Source organism: Oncorhynchus keta, chromosome 7 (genome assembly GCF_023373465.1).
Source record: "Oncorhynchus keta strain PuntledgeMale-10-30-2019 chromosome 7, Oket_V2, whole genome shotgun sequence".
Lineage (NCBI taxonomy): Eukaryota > Metazoa > Chordata > Actinopteri > Salmoniformes > Salmonidae > Oncorhynchus > Oncorhynchus keta.
In genome coordinates this window covers 45,723,807-45,751,338 of record NC_068427.1, presented here as the reverse complement: position 1 = coordinate 45,751,338, position 27,532 = coordinate 45,723,807, and the positions used below count along the sequence as shown (strand labels likewise).

The 27,532-nt window shown below is 40.5% G+C and overlaps 1 protein-coding gene across 9 annotated transcripts; it reads left to right on the top strand.

Annotated features, from left to right (window-relative positions):
* The first annotated feature begins 483 nt into the window (after positions 1–483).
* On the top strand, positions 484–25,041 carry LOC118386402 (trace amine-associated receptor 13c-like). Of its 9 annotated transcripts, none has more exons than XM_052522978.1 (5): positions 484–899; positions 2,298–2,467; positions 2,565–2,666; positions 3,100–3,315; positions 23,537–25,041. In XM_052522978.1, exon 5 carries the CDS (start codon positions 23,700–23,702, stop codon positions 24,651–24,653), a length of 954 nt encoding a protein of 317 aa, XP_052378938.1. In that variant the 5' UTR covers positions 484–899; positions 2,298–2,467; positions 2,565–2,666; positions 3,100–3,315; positions 23,537–23,699; the 3' UTR covers positions 24,654–25,041. The 9 variants fall into 9 exon arrangements, 3 of the variants coding, with proteins under 3 accessions (XP_052378938.1, XP_052378937.1, XP_052378936.1); XM_052522977.1 differs by having other exon boundaries at positions 3,029–3,315; XM_052522976.1 differs by having other exon boundaries at positions 2,960–3,315.
* Positions 25,042–27,532: the final 2,491 nt, after the last annotated feature.

The following is a 27,532-nucleotide window of genomic DNA, read 5'->3' as shown; positions in this document are numbered from 1 at the left end:
GGATTTTTATTTTTGTATTGCTTGTAACTTTTTCGGGCAATGCAAGTTCTCGTGCGGTTAGGGGAATAACCTGTTAGGGGAATAACCTTTGTGTAAATGTGTCTGCTATTGTATTTTTGCTGTATTTTTTTGTGTTATCTGTGATCGTTTTTTGTTGTTGTCTTGTGTAGTTTCTTAATCATTGTACCTAAACTATATGTGTAAACATGTATACGCAGGGGCCAGCTGTAAAAGAGACATTGGTCTCAGTCTGTGTTCCTTGTTGAAATAAAGGTATAATAATAATAATAATCCTACACCTACAATACATTGAGTACAATAGTATCAGTCATTATACCCATAAAACCTAGCGGTAAACCGCGGAAATGGTTCTAATATTTTTTTCAACATTAATTTTTGCGTCTGGGATTTTAGAACTATTTCATATAAACTCTGTGTTTCATATTGGCTTAACATGGCACGACATTTTGATAACCGCGCAAATCTCTCAGACATGGTAAATTGTATCAATATATTCACGTGTAATTACCTCCCAAAATGTGCCTTTGTGACTTTCATAAAGAACTACACATCTTGTCGCAAAGTATGACGTCAAACCCTCAAGTCACAGTTCTCCACGCAAACTCCTCGACAAGTAGCCTAGCAAGAAACAGATATTACAGGCGTTTTAGTTTCTCGTGTGTATATCGCTTGCTACCTTAACGTCTTTAAATTACTATAATTTATTAAGTTACCCTCTGCCTTTGTAGATAACTAGCTTACCTTAGGTCTCTCCGTCGACTAGAAGCAAGGATGGTTCTGTGCTATGTAACGTTACCGGATTGTAACCACTACTCCAATAAGCACATGTACATTATCGTTTTCCAACCTCAGAGGCATCGCTAGAGCTGTGTGATAAGGTAAGCCCAGTTTGCTATATGCTAACAATCACATTTGGTTAGGTCAAAGATCTGTGGTAAACTAGGTGCTTATGAAGCTGATGTGTAACGCATGTTGCCTTTATTTACAAGTACAAATAACCAGCATAATGGACTTTTGTGGACTTTTTATTAGCCAGTCTTTAGTGAGCTAGCCAGCTACTTGTCCAAATGTTAACATGCTAGCTAGCGTTAGCCCACCAGTGAAAGGATATTTAGCTAGCTAATTAACTTTAATTCACGGTTCGTGTGGTCTGACTTTGCTTGATAACATGGCAAGGATAGTTGGTTAGCATGTCACCACTTAGAAGTCTGAAGTCTGACACTAATTTAAATGTGAGTTAATGTTAACTAATTATCTAGCTAATGTCGCCGGGTGGGCTAGCTAGTTGGGCACTTTGGTTGCTAGTTAGTCACATTAGCTAAAGTTGGCTGGCTAGCTCACAAAGCACTTGTGGACTCAATGTTTTCCCCATATAAAACACAGAAATGTTACCTTTTTATTGACAAGGTCTTTAGTGACCTAGCCAGCTAGATAACGTTAAGCCGGCTCCGTAGATAGTTAGCTAGTTAGCACTGAGTTCACCGTTCGTGTAGTCAGACTTTACTAACGTTAGCTAGCTAGTAAGTCCAATATGTAGAGTGAGGCGCCTTGGTTGGCTAGTTAGCTGCATTAGCTGAAGCTAGCTAGCTCACAAAGCACTTGTGGGCTCAATGTTGTCCTCATACAAAACACAGACAAGGTTTTGTTCCACAAGTGCATCTGTAACGTTACATGATTAATCAAACTACCTGTAAAGTCAGTAAGAAATGTCTGCAGGAATGGAATTTAATCTAGCCGCAGGCTAGTACTTCTCATACGGGACTAGTAGACAATATGCCAAATTAGCCTTACACGGCAGTGACATTTTTCCTTCACAAACATCGCATGCCACAGATTTAGGACCTGAATGTAGAAATCGTGGTCTGCTAGCCAGTGCCCAATATCCTTGTTAAATCCCTAATTGCTGTTCAACTTTCAGACGATCCCCATATAACTGTTGGTCATCAATGACCTTAAGGCTGAGGGTTTTAACTTTCCTCTTGAGAATTACAATCAGAAGTAGTCTTTTAGCTCATTGCAATACTTCACCTCTTCAGGGACAATAGCAACCTAGACTGCCCTGATCTAGTTGAGCATTCCAGATGATTCCTCCATTCTAGCAGAAATGTCTCATCCACATAGTAGGATTTTAGATGTGCACATAGACCAAAGTCCAGTCTTTTTGATAGTTTTCTACCGTCAAGTATGTGGGTTATGGCATTTTAATATAGATGTTACCATTATTTTTTAGTAATTAACTTGGCTAGTAAAATTAACTTATTTGTTTTGTCTTTCAGATGGACGGACCGGAAACCCAGTGACAACACTCAAGTCTGTAACTGCCATTTTCCAGTGGGAAAGAGAGATGGCGCTGTATTTACCAGAGTAGGTAGTTCATCCATCATGGTGAATGAGGAAGATCCAGGGGGTGTATTGGGAAACAACAACAGACAAATAGGATTGAGTGGTGAGTGCAATAAACAAGGCTTTTTTTCTCTCCAGATAAAGATGATACAGCATTGGAAAGATACCTACCACTGACCAGATGTCTCTTTGTTTTCCAGTCCAACAGGAGTGAATCCCTCAGGCTATCCGGTGCATGGACATCCTGCGGCAGTGTGATCCGGTTGTGGAGACGACAGCAGATTGAGCCTGTGGACAGACAGGTCAGTAACTCATAAAATATACAATATTGTGTAAAACATTTAGAATTATAATGGATCCCCATTAGCTGCTGCCAAAGCAGCAGGTACTCTTCCTGGGGTCCAGTGAAATTTAATGCAGTTTAAAAAGATTACAATACATTCAGATTTCCCACACTGTGCCCCCTCAGGCCCCTACTCCACCACTACCACACGTCTACAGTACTAAATCCATGTGTATGCATAGTGCATATGTTATCGTGTGTATGCATGTGTATGCGCCAATGTTTGTGTTGACTCAGTCATTGAATCTGTAGATGCATCAACATTTGGACTTTGTCCCCTTTTCCTGGTGTTGTGGAACATCATGCGCTCACCGTGAGAAGCAGTGCATGATCAACACCAGCCTCAGCAAGGAGATGTGACACGTGGAACATCAGGCGCTCACCATGAGAAGCAGTGCATGATCAACACCAGCCTCAGCAAGGAGATGTGACACGTGGAACATCAGGCGCTCACCATGAGAAGCAGTGCATGATCAACACCAGCCTCAGCAAGGAGATGTGACACGTGGAACATCAGGCGCTCACCATGAGAAGCAGTGCATGATCAACACCAGCCTCAGCAAGGAGATCTTGTCACAGCTGTTGGAGGAGGACCAAGGTGCAACGTGGTGAGCGTACATATTCTTTATTATTATGACGTCGACAATATACACTACAAAACAAACCATAAAGCTTATGTGCCCTAAACAAAGTCAACTTCCCACAAAGAAAGGAGGGGAAAAAGTAATACCTAAGTATGATTCCCAATCAGAGACAACGATAGACAGCTGTCCCTGATTGAGAGCCATACATGGCCAAAACATAGAAACACCAAATCATAGAAAACGAAACATAGAATGCCCACCCCAGTTCACACCCATACCAAACCAAATAGAGACATTAAAAGGCTCTCTACGGTCAGGGCGTGACAGATCTGCTGGAAGTGATGTACTCTCTCACTCTGGGGGGTAAGACATAATTTAAACATCACAGATAAAAAAAAAAAATCCCACTGTGCCCATGATAAAATTCAATGTGAGTTCTGAATGAAACTGAGGAGGTGCAGCACTAGGGCTGGGCGGTATATAGTGTTTTACTATATACCGGTATTAATTCAGGACCGTTATTTTTTTTCCCCGTCATTACCACTGCTCAATCATTGCTGTCGTCAACCTCCCTCTCCTCATGGTGTACCGGTTGGCAATGGTGCGCTGTCCAACGGTTTCCTGCTGCTCCACCGACAACGGCACGCCAGCCAGGATGCCTGCACGCCCCAGGTGCCCTTGTTTTTTAAACAATATCAGGCACAGACAGGGATGACAGGGAGGGTAGCGATTGTTCTGGCTCAGGTTCAACAAGACATACCATTCCATTGAACCTGCCCCGGTGATGGTTCCTTACCCACTAACGATCTCGTGACAGACGGTTGTAGTCTTTGGCCAGGTAAAGTTCCATTGACTGCACCTGGTTGGGCACGGCTGGCTTCCTCCACTCCCATTCTACATCCGTATGGCCGATATTGTGAACTGCTAAAAAGGCTGCATGGCTCCACTTTTGAGCTCCATGGAGCCATTCGTATGGGGTAGAGAGAATTATTGATTACATTATAGCTGTAGTATATATATTTACATTTACAACTTGGGATTTTATTATTTAACATACCCAATCATTTAATGGGAAGGATCCTATAAATCAAGACTGAATGCATGTATCACTGAATAACTAAATACTGTGTCTTTGAAGATTTGTCTCTGGTAAATTACAATACATACTGGGTGTCTAAACTAAGTCTAAACTAAGTACATACATATATATTTTAGATTCATTCTCATCAATGACAACATTCTATAACTGAGTTTTCAGTTACAGGGTAATCTGGTTAATGATTATATCATTGTGCTTCTACACCTGCATTGCTTGCTGTTTGGGGTTTTAGGCTGGGTTTCTGTACAGCACTTTGAGATATCAGCTGATGTACGAAGGGCTATATAAATACATTTGATTTAATCATTGGCTCTTTGTAGAATGTTGACAGCTGTATAGAACACACTGTTTATAAGTTGCTCAAAATTAACTTAATAGCTACACTCACTGACACAAGAAACGTCATCCCTCATGTTGGCCCTGATCAAACCGGTAAACTGCACTTCTGCACTTTGTCCTTTATTTAAACAGGGAACCACATTGAGATTAAAAATCTACTTTTTACAAGAGAGCCCTGTACACATTACAATAAAAACATACATGTGTATAAAACAATATAATTCACAATTAACAAAAATAATAAAAGCAAACACATTCAACTACATAGAGGATCTCAATCAATATTGTAAACTGTCTGAGTGACACCAGCACATCTCACTGTAGTGAACTCTGCTGATTGTTCCAGAAATTGGGCAAAAAACTAAATGCGGGTTTTCCTAAATCTGTGGAAACAAGGGATCTCTAATGTTATCCATTCCTGTGAACGAGTTTGGTAACTTATGATTCTAGACTTAATTAATACATTTGCATATAGAGGGAGTTTTGTCAGATTGCTTTGTAAATAAATAAGAGAATGCAGCTCTCTTCTTACAGAGGTCCATCCCACGTTTTATATACGGACTACAATGATGAGTCCTAAAATTGTCCCCTGTGATAAAAAGTTTTGCTGAATGGTAGACTGCGTCCCGATGGATTTTAAACAGAGGTTGCCGCATGCATGTTAACAATATCACCAAAAATCCAATAGAGGGAGAAGCGTTTCTTGAACAACCTTTCTCCTGTTTTTAATACTAAGGCATGATTTATTTCTATATACAAAAATAAAAGTCCTGGATCTTAGCTTCTTAGGATAACATGTCATCATTAGGATAACTTGTCATCAAGCCAGGCACCCAGGTACTTATATTGAGAAACAAGCTCCATTTATAGCGCACATATGCAGGTCAACATTTTGTGACCAAGAGAACAGCATGAGCTTGTTTTTACTTTTATTTAACACTAATTTTAAGATCTGTAAGTGATTTCTGAATTGATTTCAAAGTCATGCTGAAGTTCACGAATGACCTGCTGCACAGAGGCGCAGCACAGGAATACAAAATTGTCATCTGCTTGTCATTAATATACAAAGTGCACAACAAAGACTGTGGTCTTCCACACAGTCTTGAAGACCATATGGCCATACTTAGTGGTCTTCTCCCCTTTAAATGCCATAAGGTCTGACATGGACACCATTGTCAACATACTTTACAAACAATTATCTAGGCTAAGTAAAACAACCATTTTTTTTTTTTGGCCGAGCTAAGACAGCGAAATGGAACGTAAGAGGTTAATGGATTGGACACAGACCTACTGTGCAGACAATTATCTAGACTAAATAAAACAATGCTTTAAAAAAATGTATTTACTGCGCTGCTAATTAGCTAGCTAAAGTATAGTTGCTAGCTAAGACAGAAAAGGGACAAGAATTTCACAAATTGGACACAGGTCTCAGTGTCAGCTAAAGATGTCATGCAGAAATTTGTCTTTGTTGCTAATTTAGCATTAATACTTTTTTTGGAGTAAATTGAGGCAAATTTACTGATACAACTCACCTGGTCTGAGAATTACATGGTTATCAAAATGTATTTTTTATTTTATTTTTTTAAATTTTACCTTTATTTAACCAGGCAGTTAAGAACAGATTCTTATTTTCAATGGGAAAATAGTGGCCTGGGAACAGTGGGTTAACTGCCTGTTCAGGAGCAGAACGACAGATTTGTACCTTGTCAGCTCGGGGGTTTGAACTCACAACCTTCCGGTTACTAGTCCAACGCTCTAACAACTAGGCTACGCTGCCGCCCCGAGCTGACAAGGTACAAAAAAAAATGTTGTGCCAGCAGACCTCTTATATGAAGTAGTTCTAAAAATCTAAGATGCAAAAATGTATTATGAATAAAATTGTAGGAACCGTTACTGGGTTTTACCGCTATTTCATACCACCAACTAACCCTACACCTACAGTCAAAAGTTTGGACACACCTACTCATTCAAAAGGTTTTTCTATTGTTAGTTCCCAGATATGCTAAGCACTTGTTGGCTGCTTGTCCTTCACTCTGCGGTCCAACTCATCCCAAACCATCTCAGTTGGGTTTTAAGTTGTGATTTGTGGAGGCCAGGTCATCTGATGCAGCGCTCTAACACTCTCCTCCTGGTCAAATAGCCTTTATACAGCCTGGGGGTGTGTTTTGGGTTATTGTCCTGTTGAAAAACAAATGAGCGTCCGACGAAGTGCAAACCAGATGGGATGGCGTATCGCTGTAGAATGCTGTGATAGCCATGCTGGTTAAGCGTGCCTTGCATTCTGAATTAATCAGTGTCACCAGCAAAGCATACCATCACACCTCTTCCATGCCCCTGTATATTTATTTTTTATTTAACCTTTTATTTAACTAGGCAAGTCAGTTCAGAACGAATTCTTATTTACAATGATGGCCTCCTTACTGTTGTTTTGTTGCTCTTTAATATTTTTTTTAACATTTTCAGTTTATTTGAGTAAATACTTAAAACCTCTCTGGGATAGGCGGGACGCAAATGTCCGACGTGGCCAATTGCCAGGGACAATGCAGAGCACCAAATACAATACTATAAAATTCAAGCTTTCATTAAATCACACATGTAAGATACCAAATTAAAGCCACACTCGTTGTGAATCCAGCCAACATGTCAGATTTCAAAAAGGCTTTTCAGCGAAAGCTGACGCACAATTGGCCCAGTGTTGTCTGGGTTAACTAACTTTCCTAGTTAACTTTAAGGTAAAAAATTTTTTTTAAATAATAATACAAAAAATACATCAGGACACCCTCAGTTCAACCTTCCCCTTAACAAATCCACCTTGCACTGGTCAAGAATCCTGCATAAAAAGATTTTGTCTAGCCTGTTATTAAACAAATTCTACTAATCACCTTTTGAGTGTGGGCAGTATTATTATGCATACTAGATGGACTGGTTACCTTATTCTATGCTTCAAAAGTTCCATTCATGAGTCTAGGAGAAAACGTGTAGGCCTAGACGATGCTGTTGGTTCATTGATTGTGCAGGGTGGCTATGCCTACAATTTATAGTGGATTTGACTTTGAATAGACTCGTAATATGGATTATACTTTTTCATAGGCTGACACATTACCTTTTGCTACAGAATATCTCACCACCATACATTTCCATATTTTCTTCTCTCTCCTTCATTCCTTTCCCCAGTGCACAGAGAGAGGTTCTGGCAACAGTTTAATGAAATATTTTTTGTTGTGAAAACATGTTACTATCGATGTTCTCGCACAGAGTTCACTAGCTTTACCAAATTATGCACTAGGTAAATTCAGAAGCGGGGTTGCAGAGCCCATGGAATACAGAGTTAGGGCAGAATATCAACTCTTATCTTCACATTACCAAGACCTTATCAGCTCTCAAAAACCTAAAGTGAAGACTGGGGGTCAGTCTGATGAACCAAACTACCCATTAATCCCCTCCATGTAGTCTAATTCTCCACACACACACACAATCAATACGATATCTATTGTATACTTATAATTCATGTAGAATTATAAGTAATATTCCTTAACTGATTGAACAGTAATGTGAATTTCACATATGCCCTTTTTGGCTTTGAACCTCACCTGCTGTCACGTATAGGCAGGTGAGGAAGGAGACTTTTTAATAACAATGATGAAAGGCAAATGAACAAAACAGGAGAAGCGTACTGAACCTGAAAACAAACCAGTAGTGCTTGGCGATTGCGGGCTAAATAAAAGAAAGCTAATCAAGGTGATGAAGTCCAGGTGTGTGTAATGATGGTTGCCAGGACCGGTGGTTAGTAGACCCAGCAATGTTGAAGGCGGGAGCGGGAGAAGGTGTGACATTTTTTTTTTATATATATGTACTGTTTTGTCTTTCACTGCATGCTCCTCAAATAGTGGCCTCCTTTCACTATTCAAGTGCATATGGATGAGATGTCTTTATTCCCCTGCCCCTATTTCTGACCGATGGGTCATTCTAAATCTATACTAATTTGACATATTAGACTGAGGCAAGCAACACAGCTCAAGCTTTTTCCCCCTTTTTTTCCCCCCTACTTTCTCAAATCCTCAATAACCTATAGTTGCATCATGCAGCCCATAGGTTTTGATTTCTAAGACATTCTAACTAAAGTTGCCAAATAACTCTTAAGTCTAGCGTATAGGACCTGTTTCAAAGTATCCCTTTTACGCTCAACATAGCCAATTGCTCCGGAATGGGAAAAATATCCTTTCTATTGTATTCAGCTAAGTTCAATTACATTCTTCTTACTATAAAATAATGCCACGGGACTTATAAGCATATCTTGTCTGCTAAATGAACACGCTTAGAGCCTGTGGCATGGCGCACAGACAGATGACATACAGTAGGCAAACTCCTATTCTGTTCTTTCTTTATTGTGAGGGTGTATATTAAATTGATTTATTCAACTTTTTTAAAGTGTATGTTCCAGCATTTTGTATGGGTTTGGCCAGGTTAGGGTGTCATTGTAAATAAGAATTTATTTTATTTTTACATCTTTATTTAACTAGGCAAGTCAGTTAAGAACAAAAATCTTATTTTCAATGACGGCCTGGGAACAGTGGGTTAACTGCCTGTTCAGGGGCAGAACGACAGATTTGTACCTTGTCAGCTCGGGATATGAACTTTCAACCTTTCGGTTACTAGTCCAACGCTCTAGCCACTAGGCTACCCTTAACTGACTTGCCTATTTATATAAAATGCATCGAGGCCTAGAGATGCTAAATGTGTTAATATCAACGGTCAATTACTGTGAGACCAGCAGTCTTTGGCATGACAACCGGCTGACAAAATGTCATGACAGCCACAGCCCTAACCCGGGTTCACTTTGCATGTTTATGCTGTACTGGGGCCTTATTAGGTCCCCGGAGGAAAGCGTTTGTGTCTCTCCAACACCTTTAATTGGTAGAATTCCTTAGAGTTTTGAACCTCATTGTTCCAGAGCCTTGCAAACAGGTAATAGCAGGACCCTCTGGTGTCAGAAACTTAACCAAGTAAAACTAACATCATTAAAGAGTTGTCCACTTACCCTGTAGAGACAATATAGTCCCAGTGACATCAGTCACCGAGCACAGATAGAGTTTTGCTGATGTAAGATGCTCTTTAGGAATCATGCAGACTAAAGTGGATCATATATTTGATATATTTTTTTGTCATCTAGCAAATTCTCTTACCCAGAGTGACATACAGGAGCAATTAGGGTTGAGGGCCTTGCTCAAGAGAACATTTTTCACCTAGGCTCAGTGATTTGAACCAGTGACCTTGGTTCAAATCCCTGGCCCAACATTTTAACTGCTAGAATATCTGCTGCCCGATTTTGAGTTTTTTTAATTAATCTTATTTATGTTATTTATTTTATGTTCATGTTCATAGGGCTCCCCTGCAAATGAGATCCTGGTCTCAATGGTGACTCACCCTGTTTGTGTCTGACACCTTTCATTGGTAGAGTGATATGTGTCATTATGACAGAGCCCTGCATGTTTTGAATATGTACATGTGACTTGTGTACAAACGTTACAGTTTTCCATACGTCATGTAATATTATTGTGTTGTGTATTTGTATGCCGACGTCTCTAAATTAATTTCCATGTAAATGGACAACACAGTATACAGTAGTGTTGTACTCTCAAAACCCTCTGGAATCTGATGGAACAACAAACTATATGTAAAATAAAAAAATCGGCTTATATTGGTCACATACACAGATCTGCACGTTTTATGGCAGGTGCACCAAAATGCTTGTTACATTCTACTGCACCTTTTTGGAGCTATTTTATTTATTTTACCCATATTTAACTAGGCAAGTCAGTTAAGAACAAATTCTTATTTTCATTGACGGCCTAGGAACAGTGGGTTAACTGCCTGTTCAGGGGCAGAACGACAGATTTGTACCTTGTCGGTGTCTTGGGTAATCATTTCAAAATAAGACACTTGCAGGAACTTTGAATTCAATTATAGACTTTTAATACAAGAGTATAGCAAGCTGCAGTGCTCTGCGGAACACACACCTTTTCCAGAGCCGTGGCTCCAGTATTTATCCACATATTGCATATGAGCCCATCCCACATGCAAATGAAGTTACATTCCAATCCGTGCATCCTGCTTGTTCAGCCCAATCACGCCCATACCTGCTTTCCATCAGATTATAATGATGACAAGACCCTTGCTTTGTTCCTGCACTTAGCTAAATGCATTCTTTTGTTTGTGTGTTATCTAGGATCAGCAGACTATGTGTCTCCTCAGTTTCTAGCGTGTCCAGCTATACTAAAAATACTATACATTCCTCTATTTTACAGGCCTATGCTTTGGCTCTGCACTTAGCTCAATGTGTTCCTTTGTATGTGTGTCTTTATGTCCTAAAAATATGCGAGCTATGTCTATTGGTCATCAGTTAGTCATTTGACTGACCCTCTCCTTTGTATATCCCTCTGGCCTTGGTATGTCCAGCTATCCTATGTGTCACCTTCCCTTCATCTGGTCTGTTTTTAGTGTTCAGCTATTCTATACATCTATGGTCTCCTCTCCTATACAATAGAGTGCATTTGCCATTCTGGTAAAATGCATTGTCTAAGTGTATCTCTCTCTTGTGTTATAGTATTTATGCTCCTCCTCCATGTCTTCTCCCAAATCAGCTCGGGGGTTTGAACTTGCAACCTTCTAGTTACTAGTCGAATGCTCTAACCACTAGGTTACCCTGCCGCCCCGGACATACAATACAACAACACAATTAATCAAACAAGATATCAATAAATAACCAAGTTGATACAGTGGGGCAAAAAAGTATTTAGTCAGCCACCAACTGTGGAAGTTCTCCCACTTAAAAATATGTGAGGCCTGTAATTTTCAGCATAGGTACACTTCAACTATGACAGACAAAATGAAAAATAAATCCAGAAAATCACATTGTAGGGATTTTTAATGAATTTATTTGTAAATTTTGCTGGAAAAATAAGTATTTGGTCAATAACAAGTTATCTCAATACTTTGTTATATACCCTTTGTTGGCAATGAGGTGAAATGTGAAGAGTTACAGAAAACAAGGTTTTCACACACTGTTGCTGGTATTTTGGCCCATTCTTCCATGCAGATCTCCTCTCGAGCAGTGATGTTTTGGGGCTGTTGTTGGGCAACACGGACTTTCAATTCCCTCCAAAGATTTTCTATGGGGTTGAGATCTGGAGACTGGCTAGGCCACTCCAGGACCTTGAAATGCTTCTTAAAGAAGCCACTCCTTTATTGCCCGGACGGTGTGTTTGGGATCATTGTCATGCTGAAAGACCCAGCCACGTTTAATCTTCAATGCCCTTGCTGATGGTAGGCTTTGTTGCTTTGGTCCCAGCTCTCTGCAGGTCATTCACTAGGTCCCCCTGTGTGGTTCTGGGATTTTTGCTCACTTGTGATCATTTTGACCCCACGGGGTGAGATTATCAGTGGTCTTGTATGTCTTCCATTTCCTAATAATTGCTTCCACAGTTGATTTCTTAAAACCAAGCTGCGTAACCATTGCAGATTCAGTCTTCCCAGCCTGGTGCAGGTCGACAATTTTGTTTCTGGTGTCCTTTGACAGCTCTTTGGTCTTGGCCATAGTGCAGTTTGGAGTGTGACTGTTTGAGGTTGTGGACAGGTGTCTTTTATACTGATAACAAGTTCAAACAGGTGCCATTAATACATGTAACGAGTCGAGGACAGAGGAGCCTCTTAAAGAAGTTACAGGTCTGTGAGAGCCAGAAATGTTGTTTGTAGGTCATCAAATACTTATTTTCCACCATAATTTGCAAAAAAAAAAAAAATCCTACAATGTGATTTTCTTGATTTTTTTTTCCTCCTCATTTTGTCTGTCATAGTTGAAGAGTACCTATGATGAAAATTACAGGCCTCTGTCATCTTTTTAAGTGGGAGAACTTGCACAATTGGTGGCTGACTAAATACTTTTTTTGCCCCACTGTATATTAGAGTGAGAATATCAATAGGTGGTGTGTGTTTATAGACAGAATATCAATAGGTGGTGTGTGTGTATAGGCAAAATATCAATAGGTGCTGTGTGTAGGTAGAATGTAATGTGGGGTCCTAGATTGACAGCCTTGATAAAGTTGAGAAATAATGTATAAAATAAATTATTAGAACATTTGTTAAATATTATTTTATACTAATGCAAATTTCTCAAAAAAGTAAGGGTAAAAATGATTGAGACTTCTTAAATATTCTTACAATAAAGTAGTCAAAAGGTTAGTATTTCGTACCATATTGCTAAAGGTGTAACCTAGCACGCAATGACTAAATCAAGCGTGTGACTCTACAAACGTTTTGGATGCATTTGCAGTTTGTTTTGGTGGTGGTTCAGATTATTTTGTGCCCAATAGAAATGATGGTAAATAATGTACTGTTATTTTGGACTGTCGCTTGAGGTAAATAAGAATATAATATGTTTACTGTGGATTATAAACTGGATGTTTTCGAGCCCTGAATGCTAATTGGCTGACAGCTGTGGTATAGTGCCTTGCAAAAGTATTCATCCCCCTTGGCATTTTTCCTATTTTGTTGCATTACAACCTGTAATTTAAATATTTTTATTTGGTTTTCATGGAATGGACATACACAAAATAGTCTAAATTGGTGAAGTGAATTAAAAAAAGAATCATAATATGGAAAAGTGGTGCATATATTCACCCCCTCTGCTATGAAGCCCCTCAACAAGATATGGTGCAATCAATTACCTTCAGAAGTCACATAATTAGTTAGATTGCACACAGGTGGATTTTATTGAACTGTCACATGATCTCAGTATATTTTCACCTGTTCTGAAAAGCCCCAGAGTCTGCAACACCACTAAGGAAGTGGTTTTGTGGTCCTTCTGTAGCTCAGTTGGTAGAGCATGGCGCTTGTAACGCCAGGGTAGTGGGTTCGATTCCCGGGACCACCCATACGTAGAATGTATGCACACATGACTGTAAGTCGCTTTGGATAAAAGCGTCTGCTAAATGGCATAATATATTATTATTATTATATAAGGAAGGGTCACCACCAAGGAAGCGGCACCATGAAGATCAGGTCAGGGACAAAGTTGTGGAGAACAGATCAGGGTTGGGTTATAATTTTTTTTATCAGAAACTTAACATCCCACGGAGCACCATTAAATCCATTATTTAAAAAAAATGAAAGAATATGGCACCACAGCAAACCTACCAAGAGAGGGCCGCCCACCAAAACTCACGGACCAGGCAAGGAGGGCATTAATCAGAGAGGCAACAAAGAGACCAAAGATAACCCTGAAGGAGCTGCACATCTCCACAGCGGAGATTGGAGTATCTGTCCATGTATACCTCTATGGACACGGCCTAACCTTTTTTTTTTTTTTTTTTTTTTTTTTTTGTCATTTATCAATTTTCGAGTTAACGGAATGAGTAGCAGCTACGTTTGGCTACATATGGACCAGTAGTGGAATTCACTTGAGAGAGTAACTGTTAATGTGATTGGATGTTAATTATTTGAGGCTACCTGTATTTGACATTGTGTTGTTATTTCGCTGAACACTAGATGGTTACATTTTTTATTTTTGGCAGTGAAACTAGGCTACTTAGGCGATTAAAAAAAATATATAAAAAAAACACACACACACACACACACACATCACCCAAATATATAGCCCCATTGGAAATATATAGCCCCATGGTCTGTTTTAAAAATGTGAATCACAGTTTTATTTGGCGTACCCCCGATGGCATTGCGCGTAACCCAAGCAAGAGCATATCGATGGTAAAACAATAATTACATAACACCGAGGATGTTAAAATAAATGTATTTAATATTTTATTCTAAAACAGCCACACTGTTGTAATAGTGTGATGTGTAACTTCAGACACACTCAGAATAGAGTAAAACACCGTTTTTCATATGAGAATGCTAACGTTCACATTTGCAATGACAGGTCTACTAAAACCAAAGTGTGGATTGCAGTCACTCATTTGAGCAGTTCCTAGACTGCTTACAGGGCAATGGAACCAATATCTAAATGCATAACTTGCTGAACATTTACAGTTAAAGTATTAGTACCTTTTAAAGTCACAGTAAGAGTGCAGCCAAACAAAGCAAAGTTTGAAAATAGTCTGCAGTGCTTTCACTCTAGTGGTAGCATGAGACGGAGTCTACAACCCACACAAGTGGCTCAGGTAGTGCAGCTCATCCAGGATGGTGCATCAATGCGAGCTGTGGCAAGAAGGTTTGCTGTGTCTGTCAGCGTAGTGTCCAGAGCATGGAGGCGCTACCAGGAGACAGGCCAGTACATCAGGAGACGTGGAGGAGGCCGTAGGAGGGCAACAACCCAGCAGCAGGACCGCTACCTCCGTCTTTGTGCAAGGAGGAGCAGGAGGAGCACTGCCAGAACCCTGCAAAATTACCTACAGCAGGCCACAAATGTGCATGTGTGCTCAAACGATCAGAAACGGACTCCATGAGGGTGGTATGAGGGCCCGAAGTCCACAGGTAGGGGTTGTGCTTACAGCCCAACACCGTGCGGGACGTTTGGCATTTGCCAGAGAACACCAAGATTGGCAAATTCGCCACTGGCGCCCTGTGCTCTTCATAGATAAAAGCAGGTTCACACTGAACACGTGACAGTCTGGAGACGCCGTGGAGAACGTTCTGCTGCCTTTAACATTCTCCAGGATGACCAGTTTGGCAGTGGGTCAGTCATGGGTCCAGAAGTTGGCGGATGCTTTAGTCCAGGTCTGGGAGGAGATCCCTTAGGAGACCATCCGCCACCTCATCAGGAGCATGCCCAGGTGTTGTAGGGAGGTCATACAGGCACGTGGAGGCCACACGCACTACTGAGCCTAATTTTGACTTGTTTTAAGGACATTACATCAAAGTTGGATCAGCCTGTAGTGTGGTTTTCCACTTTAATTTAAGACCTCCATAGATTGATAAATTTGATTTCCATTGATCATTTTTGTGTGATTTTGTTGTCAGCACATTCAACTATTTAAAGAAAAAAAGTATTTAATAAGAATATTTCATTCATTCAGATCTAGGATGTGTTATTTTAGTGCTCCCTTTATTTTTTTGAGCAGTGTATAATTTCTACCTAAAAATACCTCTATATTTCAATCACATATCAGTAGTAAGGAAGGAATAAAATCCACTAGATAAAAACTGTACAGTCTGACCAGCTCTTGTGTGTAGGCTACATCTCCCTGTTTTATAATTAGTTTGTGAGTTTGACAACTTTAGCTAAATATTTACAATACAACACTTCCTCACATCTTTGCAATAGTTCTTAAACAACAGTATTTGTGAAATGAATGTTAGATATATTTCCTTAAACATCCTTTGTTGTGTGCTTATTCTTTAACCATTGATATGCTCCTGGTCATTTTGAGAACTTCATCGTCTACCAATGGCATGTCCAACTTATTGTGTGAGATTACCCTGCTCACTCAAAATATTTACTAATCATTTCAAAAGTATAAATGACTCTCACTTTAGATTAGGGACTGCAAAAATATATGATTAGTACTAATGATTAGTAAATGGTTTAAATATACAAAATCCAATGACTCATTTAATACATAATTTAAAAGTTATTTATAAATGTGAGAATACCTAGCTTACTAACATTTAACAAATGTGGGAGTAATGATTAATAAATGGTGATAAAACTGTAAAAGCCTGTAAATTTTATTTTTTTATTTATTTTATTTCACCTTTATTTAACCAGGTAGGCAAGTTGAGAACAAGTTCTCATTTACAATTGCGACCTGGCCAAGATAAAGCAAAGCAGTTCGACAGATACAACGACACAGAGTTACACATGGAGTAAAACAAACATACAGTATAAACAAGTCTATATACAATGTGAGCAAATGAGGTGAGAAGGGAGGTAAAGGCAAAAAAGGCCATGGTGGCAAAGTAAATACAATATAGCAAGTAAAACACTGGAATGGTAGTTTTGCAATGGAAGAATGTGCAAAGTAGACATCAAAATAATGGGGTGCAAAGGAGCAAAATAAATACATAAATACAGTTGGGAAAGAGGTAGTTGTTTGGGCTAAATTATAGGTGGGCTATGTACAGGTGCAGTAATCTGTAAGATGCTCTGACAGTTGGTGCTTAAAGCTAGTGAGGGAGATAAGTGTTTCCAGTTTCGGAGATTTTTGCAGTTCGTTCCAGTCACTGGCAGCAGAGAACTGGAAGGAGAGGCGGCCAAAGAAAGAATTGGTTTTGGGGGTGACCAGAGAGATATACCTGCTGGAGCGTGTGCTACAGGTGGGAGATGCTATGGTGACCAGCGAGCTGAGATAAGGGGGGACTTTACCTAGCAGGGTCTTGTAGATGACATGGAGCCAGTGGGTTTGGCGACGAGTATGAAGCGAGGGCCAGCCAACGAGAGCGTACAGGTCGCAATGGTGGGTAGTATATGGGGCTTTGGTGACAAAACGGATTGCACTGTGATAGACTGCATCCAATTTGTTGAGTAGGGTATTGGAGGCTATTTTGTAAATGACATCGCCAAAGTCGAGGATTGGTAGGATGGTCAGTTTTACAAGGGTATGTTTGGCAGCATGAGTGAAGGATGCTTTGTTGCGAAATAGGAAGCCAATTCTAGATTTAACTTTGGATTGGAGATGTTTGATATGGGTCTGGAAGGAGAGTTTACAGTCTAACCAGACACCTAAGTATTTGTATTTGTCCACGTATTCTAAGTCAGAGCCGTCCAGAGTAGTGATGTTGGACAGGCGGGTAGGTGCAGGTAGCGATCGGTTGAAGGGCATGGATTTAGTTTTACTTGTATTTAAGAGCAATTGGAGGCCACGGAAGGAGAGTTGTATGGCATTGAAGCTTGCCTGGAGGGTTGTTAACACAGTGTCCAAAGAAGGGCCGGAAGTATACAGAATGGTGTCGTCTGCGTAGAGGTGGATCAGGGACTCACCAGCAGCAAGAGCGACCTCATTGATGTATACAGAGAAGAGAGTCGGTCCAAGAATTGAACCCTGTGGCACCCCCATAGAGACTGCCAGAGGTCCGGACAGCAGACCCTCCGATTTGACACACTGAACTCTATCAGAGAAGTAGTTGGTGAACCAGGCGAGGCAATCATTTGAGAAACCAAGGCTGTCGAGTCTGCCGATGAGGATGTGGTGGTTGACAGAATCGAAAGCCTTGGCCAGATCAATGAATACGGCTGCACAGTAATGTTTCTTATCGATGGCGGTTAAGATATCGTTTAGGACCTTGAGCGTGGCTGAGGTGCACCCATGACCAGCTCTGAAACCAGATTGCATAGCAGAGAAGGTATGGTTAGATTCGAAATGGTCGGTAATCTGTTTGTTGACTTGGCTTTCGAAGACCTTAGAAAGGCATGGTAGGATAGATATAGGTCTGTAGCAGTTTGGGTCAAGAGTGTCCCCCCCTTTGAAGAGGGGGATGACCGCAGCTGCTTTCCAATCTTTGGGAATCTCAGACGACACGAAAGAGAGGTTGAACAGGCTAGTAATAGGGGTGGCAACAATTTCGGCAGATAATTTTAGAAAGAAAGGGTCCAGATTGTCTAGCCCGGCTGATTTGTAGGGGTCCAGATTTTTCAGCTCTTTCAGAACATCAGCAGAATGGATTTGGGAGAAGGAGAAATGGGGAAGGCTTGGGCGAGTTGCTGTTGGGGGTGCAGTGCTGTTGACCGGGGTAGGAGTAGCCAGGTGGAAAGCATGGCCAGCCGCAGAAAAATGCCTATTGAAATTCTCAATTATGGTGGATTTATCAGTGGTGACAGTGTTTCCTATCTTCAGTGCAGTGGGCAGCTGGGAGGAGGTGTTCCTATTCTCCATGGACTTTACAGTGACCCAGAACTTTTTTGAGTTAGTGTTGCAGGAAGCAAATTTCTGCTTGAAAAAGCTAGCCTTGGCTTTTCTAACTGCCTGTGTATAACGGTTTCTAGCTTCCCTGAACAGCTGCATATCACGTGGGCTGTTCGATGCTAATGCAGAACGCCATAGGATGTTCTTGTGTTGGTTAAGGGCAGTCAGGTCTGGGGAGAACCAAGGGCTATATCTGTTCCTGGTTCTAAATTTCTTGAATGGGGCATGTTTATTTAAGATGGTTAGGAAGGCATTTTTAAAAAATATCCAGGCATCCTCTACTGACGGGATGAGATCAATATCCTTCCAGGATACCCCGACCAGGTCGATTAGAAAGGCCTGCTCGCTGAAGTGTTTCAGGGAGCGTTTTACAGTGATGAGTGGAGGTCGTTTGACCGCTGACCCATTACGGATGTAATGGGTCATGTAATGTTATTATAACGTGTTTGTCTGAAGCCTGACTCACACAATCACACTGTTTACTGTTACAGTACAGTATTTAGACTTTGTATTATAGGTGGTCCTTGTGCCCAGGGTCTGGGGGCTACCGTTGAAGCTGTTGAGGGCTATCTTCATTAAATGGCTAATCGTGAATTATGCCAAAAGATGTAGTTTTATTCTTGAAATGTTCTTTTATAAGTGCTTTTGAGATGATTGATTCAACTAAATTAAATGGAAATACATTTAGTCTTTTTGTTTAAATCAGAGAACAACACACCAGAAAAGGAAAACAACATTAAGGGACGATTGGGTCAGAATACAGTGTGGTTGTTCTGATGTCTGACAAATAGTATTTGTTCCCATGATGTAACTGAGACAGTCTCCCTCAACTTGAAGAAGTACTATTCATAATTTAATTCAGATGGACATTTCTAAACGTCTATAGAACGTTCATATAGAACGCCACTATTAATTTTGACTGCATGTGCTCTAGTGCATACCCCATACTGCTCTACAAAGGCAAAACACAGTAACTATGTAATTTATTTTACTGCAAAATCTGACTTCAAAGTCTTTTTCTGTCTAGACAGACACCAGATGGCCGCCTCGCTTCGCGTTCCTAGGAAACTATGCAGTTTTTTGTTTTTTTTATGTGCTATTTCTTACATTAGTACCCCAGGTCATCTTAGGTTTCATTACATACAGTCGAGAAGAACTACTGAATATAAGATCAGCGTGAACTCACCATCAGTACGACCAAGAATATGTTTTCCGCGACGCGGATCCTGTGTTCTGCCTTACAAACAGGACAACGGAATGGATCGCATGCAGCGACCCAAGGAAACGACTCCGAAAAAGAGGGAAACGCGGCGGTCTTCTGGTCAGACTCCGAAAAAGGGCACATCGCGCACCACTTCCCAGCATTCTTCTTGCCAATGTCCAGTCTCTCGACAACAAGGTTGATGAAATCAGAGCATGGGTGGCATTCCAGAGGGACATCAGAGACTGCAACGTTCTCTGCTTTACGGAAACATGGCTTACTGGGAAGACGCTATCCAGGGCGGTGCAGCCAACGGGTTTCTCTACGCATCGCGCCGACAGAAACAAACATCTCTCTGGTAAGAAGAGTGGCAGGGGCGTATGCCTCATGACTAACGGGACATGGTGTGATGATGGAAACATACAGGAACTCAAATCCTTCTGTTCACCTGATTTAGAATTCCTCACAATCAAATGTAGACCGCATTATCTTCCAAGAGAATTCTCTTCGATTATAATCACAGCCGTATATATTCCCCCCCAAGCAGACACATCGATGGCTCTGAACAAACTTTATTTAACTCTTTGCAAACTGGAAACCATTTATCCGGAGGCTACATTCATTGTAGCTGGGGATTTTAACAAAGCCAATCTGAAAACAAGACTCCCTAAATTTTATCAGGATATCGATTGCGCAACCAGGGGTGGTAAAACCTTGGATCATTGTTACTCTAACTTCCGCGACGCATATAAGGCCCTGCCCCGCCCCCCTTTCGGAAAAGCTGACCACGACTCCATTTTGCTGATCCCTGCCTACAGGCAGAAAACAAGAGGCTCCCACGCTGAGGTCTGTCCAACGCTGGTCAGACCAAGCTGACTCCACACTCCAAGAAACATGGGACATGTTTCGTATTGCGTCAGATGGAAATATTGACGAATACGCTGATTCGGTGTGCGAGTTCATTAGAACGTGCGTCGAAGATGTCGTTCCCATAGCAACGATAAAAACATTCCCTAACCAGAAACCGTGGATTGATGGCAGCATTCGCGTGAAACTGAAAGCGCGAACCACTGCTTTTAATCAGGGCAAGGTGTCTGGCAACATGACTGAATACAAACAGTGCAGCTATTCCCTCCGCAAGGCTATTAAACAAGCTAAGCGTCAGTACAGAGACAAAGTGGAATCTCAATTCAATGGCTCAGACACAAGAGGCATGTGGCAGGGTCTACAGTCAATCACGGACTACAAGATGAAATCCAGCCCAGTCACGGACCAGGATGTCTTGCTCCCAGGCAGACTAAATAACTTTTTGCCCGCTTTGAGGACAATACAGTGCCACTGACACGGCCTGCAACGGAAACATGCGGTCTCTCCTTCACTGCAGCCGAGGTGAGTAAGACATTTAAACGTGTTAACCCTCGCAAGGCTGCAGGCCCAGACGGCATCCCCAGCCGCGCCCTCAGAGCATGCGCAGACCAGCTGGCCGGTGTGTTTACGGACATATTCAATCAATCCCTATACCAGTCTGCTGTTCCCACATGCTTCAAGAGGGCCACCATTGTTCCTGTTCCCAAGAAAGCTAAGGTATCTGAGCTAAACGACTACTACTACGTAGCACTCACTTCCGTCATCATGAAGTGCTTTGAGAGACTAGTCAAGGACCATATCACCTCCACCCTACCTGACACCCTAGACCCACTCCAATTTGTTTACCGCCCAAATAGGTCCACAGACGATGCAATCTCAACCACACTGCACACTGCCCTAACCCACCTGGACAAGAGGAATACCTATGTGAGAATGCTGTTCATCGACTACAGCTCGGCATTCAACACCATAGTACCCTCCAAGCTCGTCATCAAGCTCGAGACCCTGGGTCTCGACCCCGCCCTGTGCAACTGGGTACTGGACTTCCTGACGGGCCGCCCCCAGGTGGTGAGGGTAGGCAACAACATCTCCTCCCCGCTGATCCTCAACACGGGGGCCCCACAAGGGTGCGTTCTGAGCCCTCTCCTGTACTCCCTGTTCACCCACGACTGCGTGGCCACGCACACCTCCAACTCAATCATCAAGTTTGCGGACGACACAACAGTGGTAGGCTTGATTACCAACAACGACGAGACGGCCTACAGGGAGGAGGTGAGGGCCCTCGGAGTGTGGTGTCAGGAAAATAACCTCACACTCAACGTCAACAAAACTAAGGAGATGATTGTGGACTTCAGGAAACAGCAGAGGGAACACCCCTATCCACATCGATGGAACAGTAGTGGAGAGGGTAGCTAGTTTTAAGTTCCTCGGCATACACATCACAGACAAACTGAATTGGTCCACTCACACTGACAGCGTCGTGAAGAAGGCGCAGCAGCGCCTATTCAACCTCAGGAGGCTGAAGAAATTCGGCTTGTCACCAAAAGCACTCACAAACTTCTACAGATGCACAATCGAGAGCATCCTGGCGGGCTGAATCACCGCCTGGTACGGCAACTGCTCCGTCCTCAACCGTAAGGCTCTCCAGAGGGTAGTGAGGACTGCACAAAGCATCACCGGGGGCAAACTACCTGCCCTCCAGGACACCTACACCCCCTGTTGTTATAAAGATCATCAAGGACATCAACCACCCGAACCACTGCCTGTTCACTCCGCTATCATCCAGAAGGCGAGGTCAGTACAGGTGCATCAAAGCTGGGACCGAGAGACTGAAAAACAGCTTCTATCTCAAGGCCATCAGACTGTTAAACAGCCACCACTAACATTGAGTGGCTGCTGCCAACACACTGTCATTGACACTGACCCAACTCCAGCCATTTTAATAATGGGAATTGATGGGAAATGATGTAAATATATCACTAGCCACTTTAAACAATGCTACCTTATATAATGTTACTTACCCTACATTATTCATCTCATATGCATATGTATATACTGTACTCTACATCATCGACTGCATCCTTATGTAACACATGTATCACTAGCCACTTTAACTATGCCACTTTGTTTACTTTGTCTACACACTCATCTCATATGTATATACTGTACTCGATACCATCTACTGTATGCTGCTCTGTACCATCACTCATTCATATATCCTTATGTACATGTTCCTTATCCCCTTACACTGTGTATAAGACAGTAGTTTGGAATTGTTAGTTAGATTACTTGTTGGTGATCACTGCATTGTTGGAACTAGAAGCACAAGCATTTCGCTACACTCGCATTTAACATCTGCTAACCATGTGTATGTGACAAATAAAATTGGATTTGATTTGATATTCGGATCAACTGGTTTGTTCCTGTGTCAGGAAACTAAATACCACATTAATCAGATAATATAACTGGCCATTACAACAGATCAATTTCGTAGGGCTGCAAAATGTCAACTTCAACTTCCCTACTGTCAACTTTCCTACACACTGGCCAGCTGACATGTGGTCATGTCTCCAGAGGTTGTGGATTATGGTCCAAACTAAGCACTAATCACTCAAAACTGTTAGTCTGCACAGTTATCCTGTTTCCCATGTAAAATAGCCTTTGAATGACCAAAACATCTCCCATGCTATATATTCCCAGTTTTCTCCCCCCATATATTTTTCCATTAAAATGATCAGTTGAGAAAATGTACCTTTGCTCTCATCTCTAACTACCATTAAGACTGAAGGACAGGCTAGGTGGGCAGAGGAACATCCAATCCTGTTAAACATTACATCATCAATTATTTGTTTATCTAACCATTTGTTCATTTGTGTGCTCAAGTGTGTGTTTGCATGCAGAGAGACTCCGGAGAGGGTGGAGTTTGTCAGTAACTCAGGGATAAATAGAGAGGCAGAGTTCGGAGTTTGTCAGAAGACGGACCTGACAGGGTCACACACAGGACCAAGCAGGATCGGGACCTCAGCATTTTGATCATTTTCTACAAATGGAGGAACATGAAGAAGTTCAATACTGTTTTCAAGACAGAAACTCTTCTTGCAGAAAGGCTTTGCTATCGACATCTATCTATATAACACTGTACATCTTCTTGTCATTGATTTCAGCAGTTACAGTATTTTTGAACCTACTGGTGATCATCTCCATCTCTCACTTCAAGCAGCTCCACACTCAAACCAACCTGCTCATCCTCTCTCTGGCTGTGGCAGATCTCCTGGTGGGACTGATTGTGATACCAGTAACGACTGTAGCATTAATGGAATCATGCTGGGGTTTTGGGAAATATTTCTGTGTGTTTCAGATCTACGTTACTTTTTTATGTGCTTCTTTATCGCTTGGCAATTTGGTTTTGATATCTATTGACCGCTATGTTGCTGTGTGTGATCCCTTATTGTACCACTCTAAAATAACAGTAACAAGAATGATGTGTTGTATATCCATTACCTGGTGTTGTTGTATCATATACCGTGCTGCTATTATAAACAACTTTGTAAATGTACAGGTACCCAGTAGGTGTTTGAAAGAATGTTTTATTGTTGAAGGAATAACCTGGGGAAATATCATTGACTTTGTATTTACAATGGTTGTCCCTTGCTCTATTATTATAACACTTTATATGAAAATCTTTGTGGTGGCCAGATCACAGGCCAGAAAGGTATTTTCAAAAGAGGCTGCCAGTGTGTCTGGTGTTAAAACTGTACAGGCAAATAAGTCTGAGAGAAAAGCAGCAAAAACTCTGTCTATTGTTGTTTTCAACTATTTCATTTGTTGGATTCCATTTTTATTTTCTTTCTTTTTGTATTTTTTAATTGACAGTTTATTTTCAGTTATGCTCATCGGCTTTCTACCACTTTTTAACTCTTTTATCAATCCAATAATTTATGCTTTCTTTTATCCATGGTTCAAAGTGACAGCTAAACGTATTTTAACTCTGAACTTTTAAATGGTATTTTATTGTTTTTTAATTATTTATTTAACTAGTCGTTTAAGAACAATGTCGGCCTAACTTAAGGCATAAATCGTTTTTATTCCTACGTTTGACAAACATGTTTGATAAAGTTTTGTAATACAATTGTTGTAATTGCTTCTTTCATGTAACAATACACTGACATTACTTATCTCAGTATTGTCATCATACGCGTACAGCATTATTTGTCTGGATTGGTTTGGAATGACTTGGGAAAAGTATAAGAAAGCATAAGCTTGTTTTTATAAAATACATTGTAGCCATTTTGGGTTGTATAATTCCAAATACCAAAGGCTGTGGTTGTTCCGTGTTATTTAATAATAAATAGTATGTAAGTATTCTAAAAGTACATTCTGAGAACTAATCATTGTGTATATTGTTTAAAATCTCCCTCTAGTGGCTCAATTGGAACACAATGCCTTCAAATGCAGTAAAATTTAAACGTACAATATGCATGATATCAGATAACGTACAAGTCTATCTCAATGCTATATGTAAGTAGTTGAGAGTAAAATGCAAGAATATGCAAATATGTGTAAGACTTTATAATGTTCAGTAATAAGCCATGTCTAAGGCATTTACATTTTTGGTCACCATTTATGATTACACCCACATTTGTTAAATGTTACTCACCTAGGTATTCTGACATTTATAAATTACTACTATATGCATGAATGATTAAACACAATAATACAGGGGACCGTAGCAGACACTTCAACCTCAACATACTGGTTATGAACACTACCACTACTCTCACTACATCACTGCTGCCAGGCCAGGGGTCACACCAGAGCAGCTCTCTCAGAAGCTGTTTAGTGTGAATGAATATAGTGTTTGGGTAACACACTAAACTATTCATAATGTATAAGTAAATAGTTTATAATTTATTTATCATTACTCCCACGTTTGTTTTAGTAAGCTAGTTATTCACACATTCATTAACAACTTTTTATCATCTGTAATAATGATTTATAAGATGATTGAAAAGATGTTTAATGAATGAACTTATAAACCAAGTACAAATCATTAGTAAAGTCATTTTGCAGTCCTTAATCTAAAGGGAGGACTATTCAGACTTTCTTAATACGTTATAAATGTTTGAACAGTGACCAGTTTAATTTATCACAATAAGATGGAAATGCCTTTGGTAGACATCCCAGCAGGACATGATGCTCCTTAAGTTCTCAAAATGACCTGGAACAAATCAATGTTAAACAATAAGCACACAACACAGAGGATGTTAAAGGAAATATATTGCATTTTTTATTCAAAAACAGTCACATTGTTGTGGTAGTGTGCTGAAGTAGTAACATGTTTTGTCTGAAAATGTCTGTTTGTCTGTTTACAGGGTAATATAACCAATATCTAAATATATAATTTAACTGAACATTATATTTAAAGGGTTACAACCTTTAATACACTACAGGTTAATATCCACATATGTAAATACTTTAAATGAACAATACAGAAGATGTTTTCATTTTAAACACTAAACATTTTTAGGACCCTCAAACCAACATGGAGTCAAATTAAATTGACGTTCTATAATGTGGGCATATGAAACAATTGATCTCATCCAAAATGCTGAAGTGGCCAAAGAGACAAGTTTAAAACTTTTACTGGGAAGGATACACCCACTGGGACATATTGCTCTATGAATCAACGTTTTTATTTTTTAACCAACATGGATTAGACATTGAATTGATGTCTGTGCTCAAAGTGGGAAGAGATCTGTCTTAATACCAGACTTATGTGAAGTGAGACTAGGATGACATATAATTCATCATTTTGATTGATGAAAGAATAGACTCAAAATATGAAAAAACCAAACTTCTGCTCTAAAAGTCAACCATCTGAACTTTACAGTCCTGAGGCTCCAGAAAAATGGTGTGCAGGATGGCGTGGTTGGTGCCGTTCAGTCTCTTCCTCAGCGGCAATGGGCTCCATTCTCCATGAAGTTGGTAGCCCTGCAAAAAAAGAAAAAAAAGGTAGCCCTGCGGAGGTATTATTCAAGTTTGCCTAATTTTCAGCTCTATGTATAGTCCACCTCCCGATTGTTTGTGCCATGGTTGCTGCTTCAAGTTTCAGCAACACAAAGCTGTCATGGAAGTTACTTGAATCTGGCTTAATGTGAAGTCAATAACTTAAAAAAAAGCCTTGTCATGTGCAATGAAGCATGTTGATTTGTGGCCTTCAGAGAGGCAAATATCAAAGGTGTGAGTGTGATTAAAATGAGCCCAGAGCAGACAGTGGCAACCCATGTGGTTACTGTGGAGTAGGCTAGTGTATAAGGAAAGTAGCTTTCCTAACCCCCCCCAGCCATATTCGAACTGTCACTAATCGTGCTGTCAATTGAAGTTCTTATTTTGTGTACTAGACTAAATTTGTATCTGAAACTTTTTGGCAGGAATTCCTGTAACTTTGATGAGATAATTATCAAGTTAATACAACATCATGATCACATTAATACAATATAATTATCACTTTATTATGTGATCCTGAAATGATCTCATATTAACTTCTTAAATGTTAATTCCCAAATTTAGGGGACTTTCATTTAGTTTCTGTGTTTAATAGCCATATGTACACGTGTGATTGCAGAGTACAGTGAAAATCTCAGGCTCCGAGCTTGAACATGCAGGACTAAGTTAAATAAAATAATGAAAATGGTAATAAAAAAAAATAAAACATTTGAAATAGCATTATAAATACTTGTCCATTGGGTTGGAGGCAGAGTAAAAACTGCTAATGTTGTGGGGGGGGGGGGGGTGACCATAGGGGGAGCAGCATGACCATTGAACGGGTGTGGGGATCAAGTTAAATAAAAACTAAAAAAATAGGATAACCATATTAAC

What these genes read in the sequence shown, in the direction of transcription:
- LOC118386402 (XM_052522978.1), top strand. Translation starts at nt 23,700, where the DNA reads ATGGAGGAACATGAAGAAGTTCAATACTGTTTTCAAGACAGAAACTCT.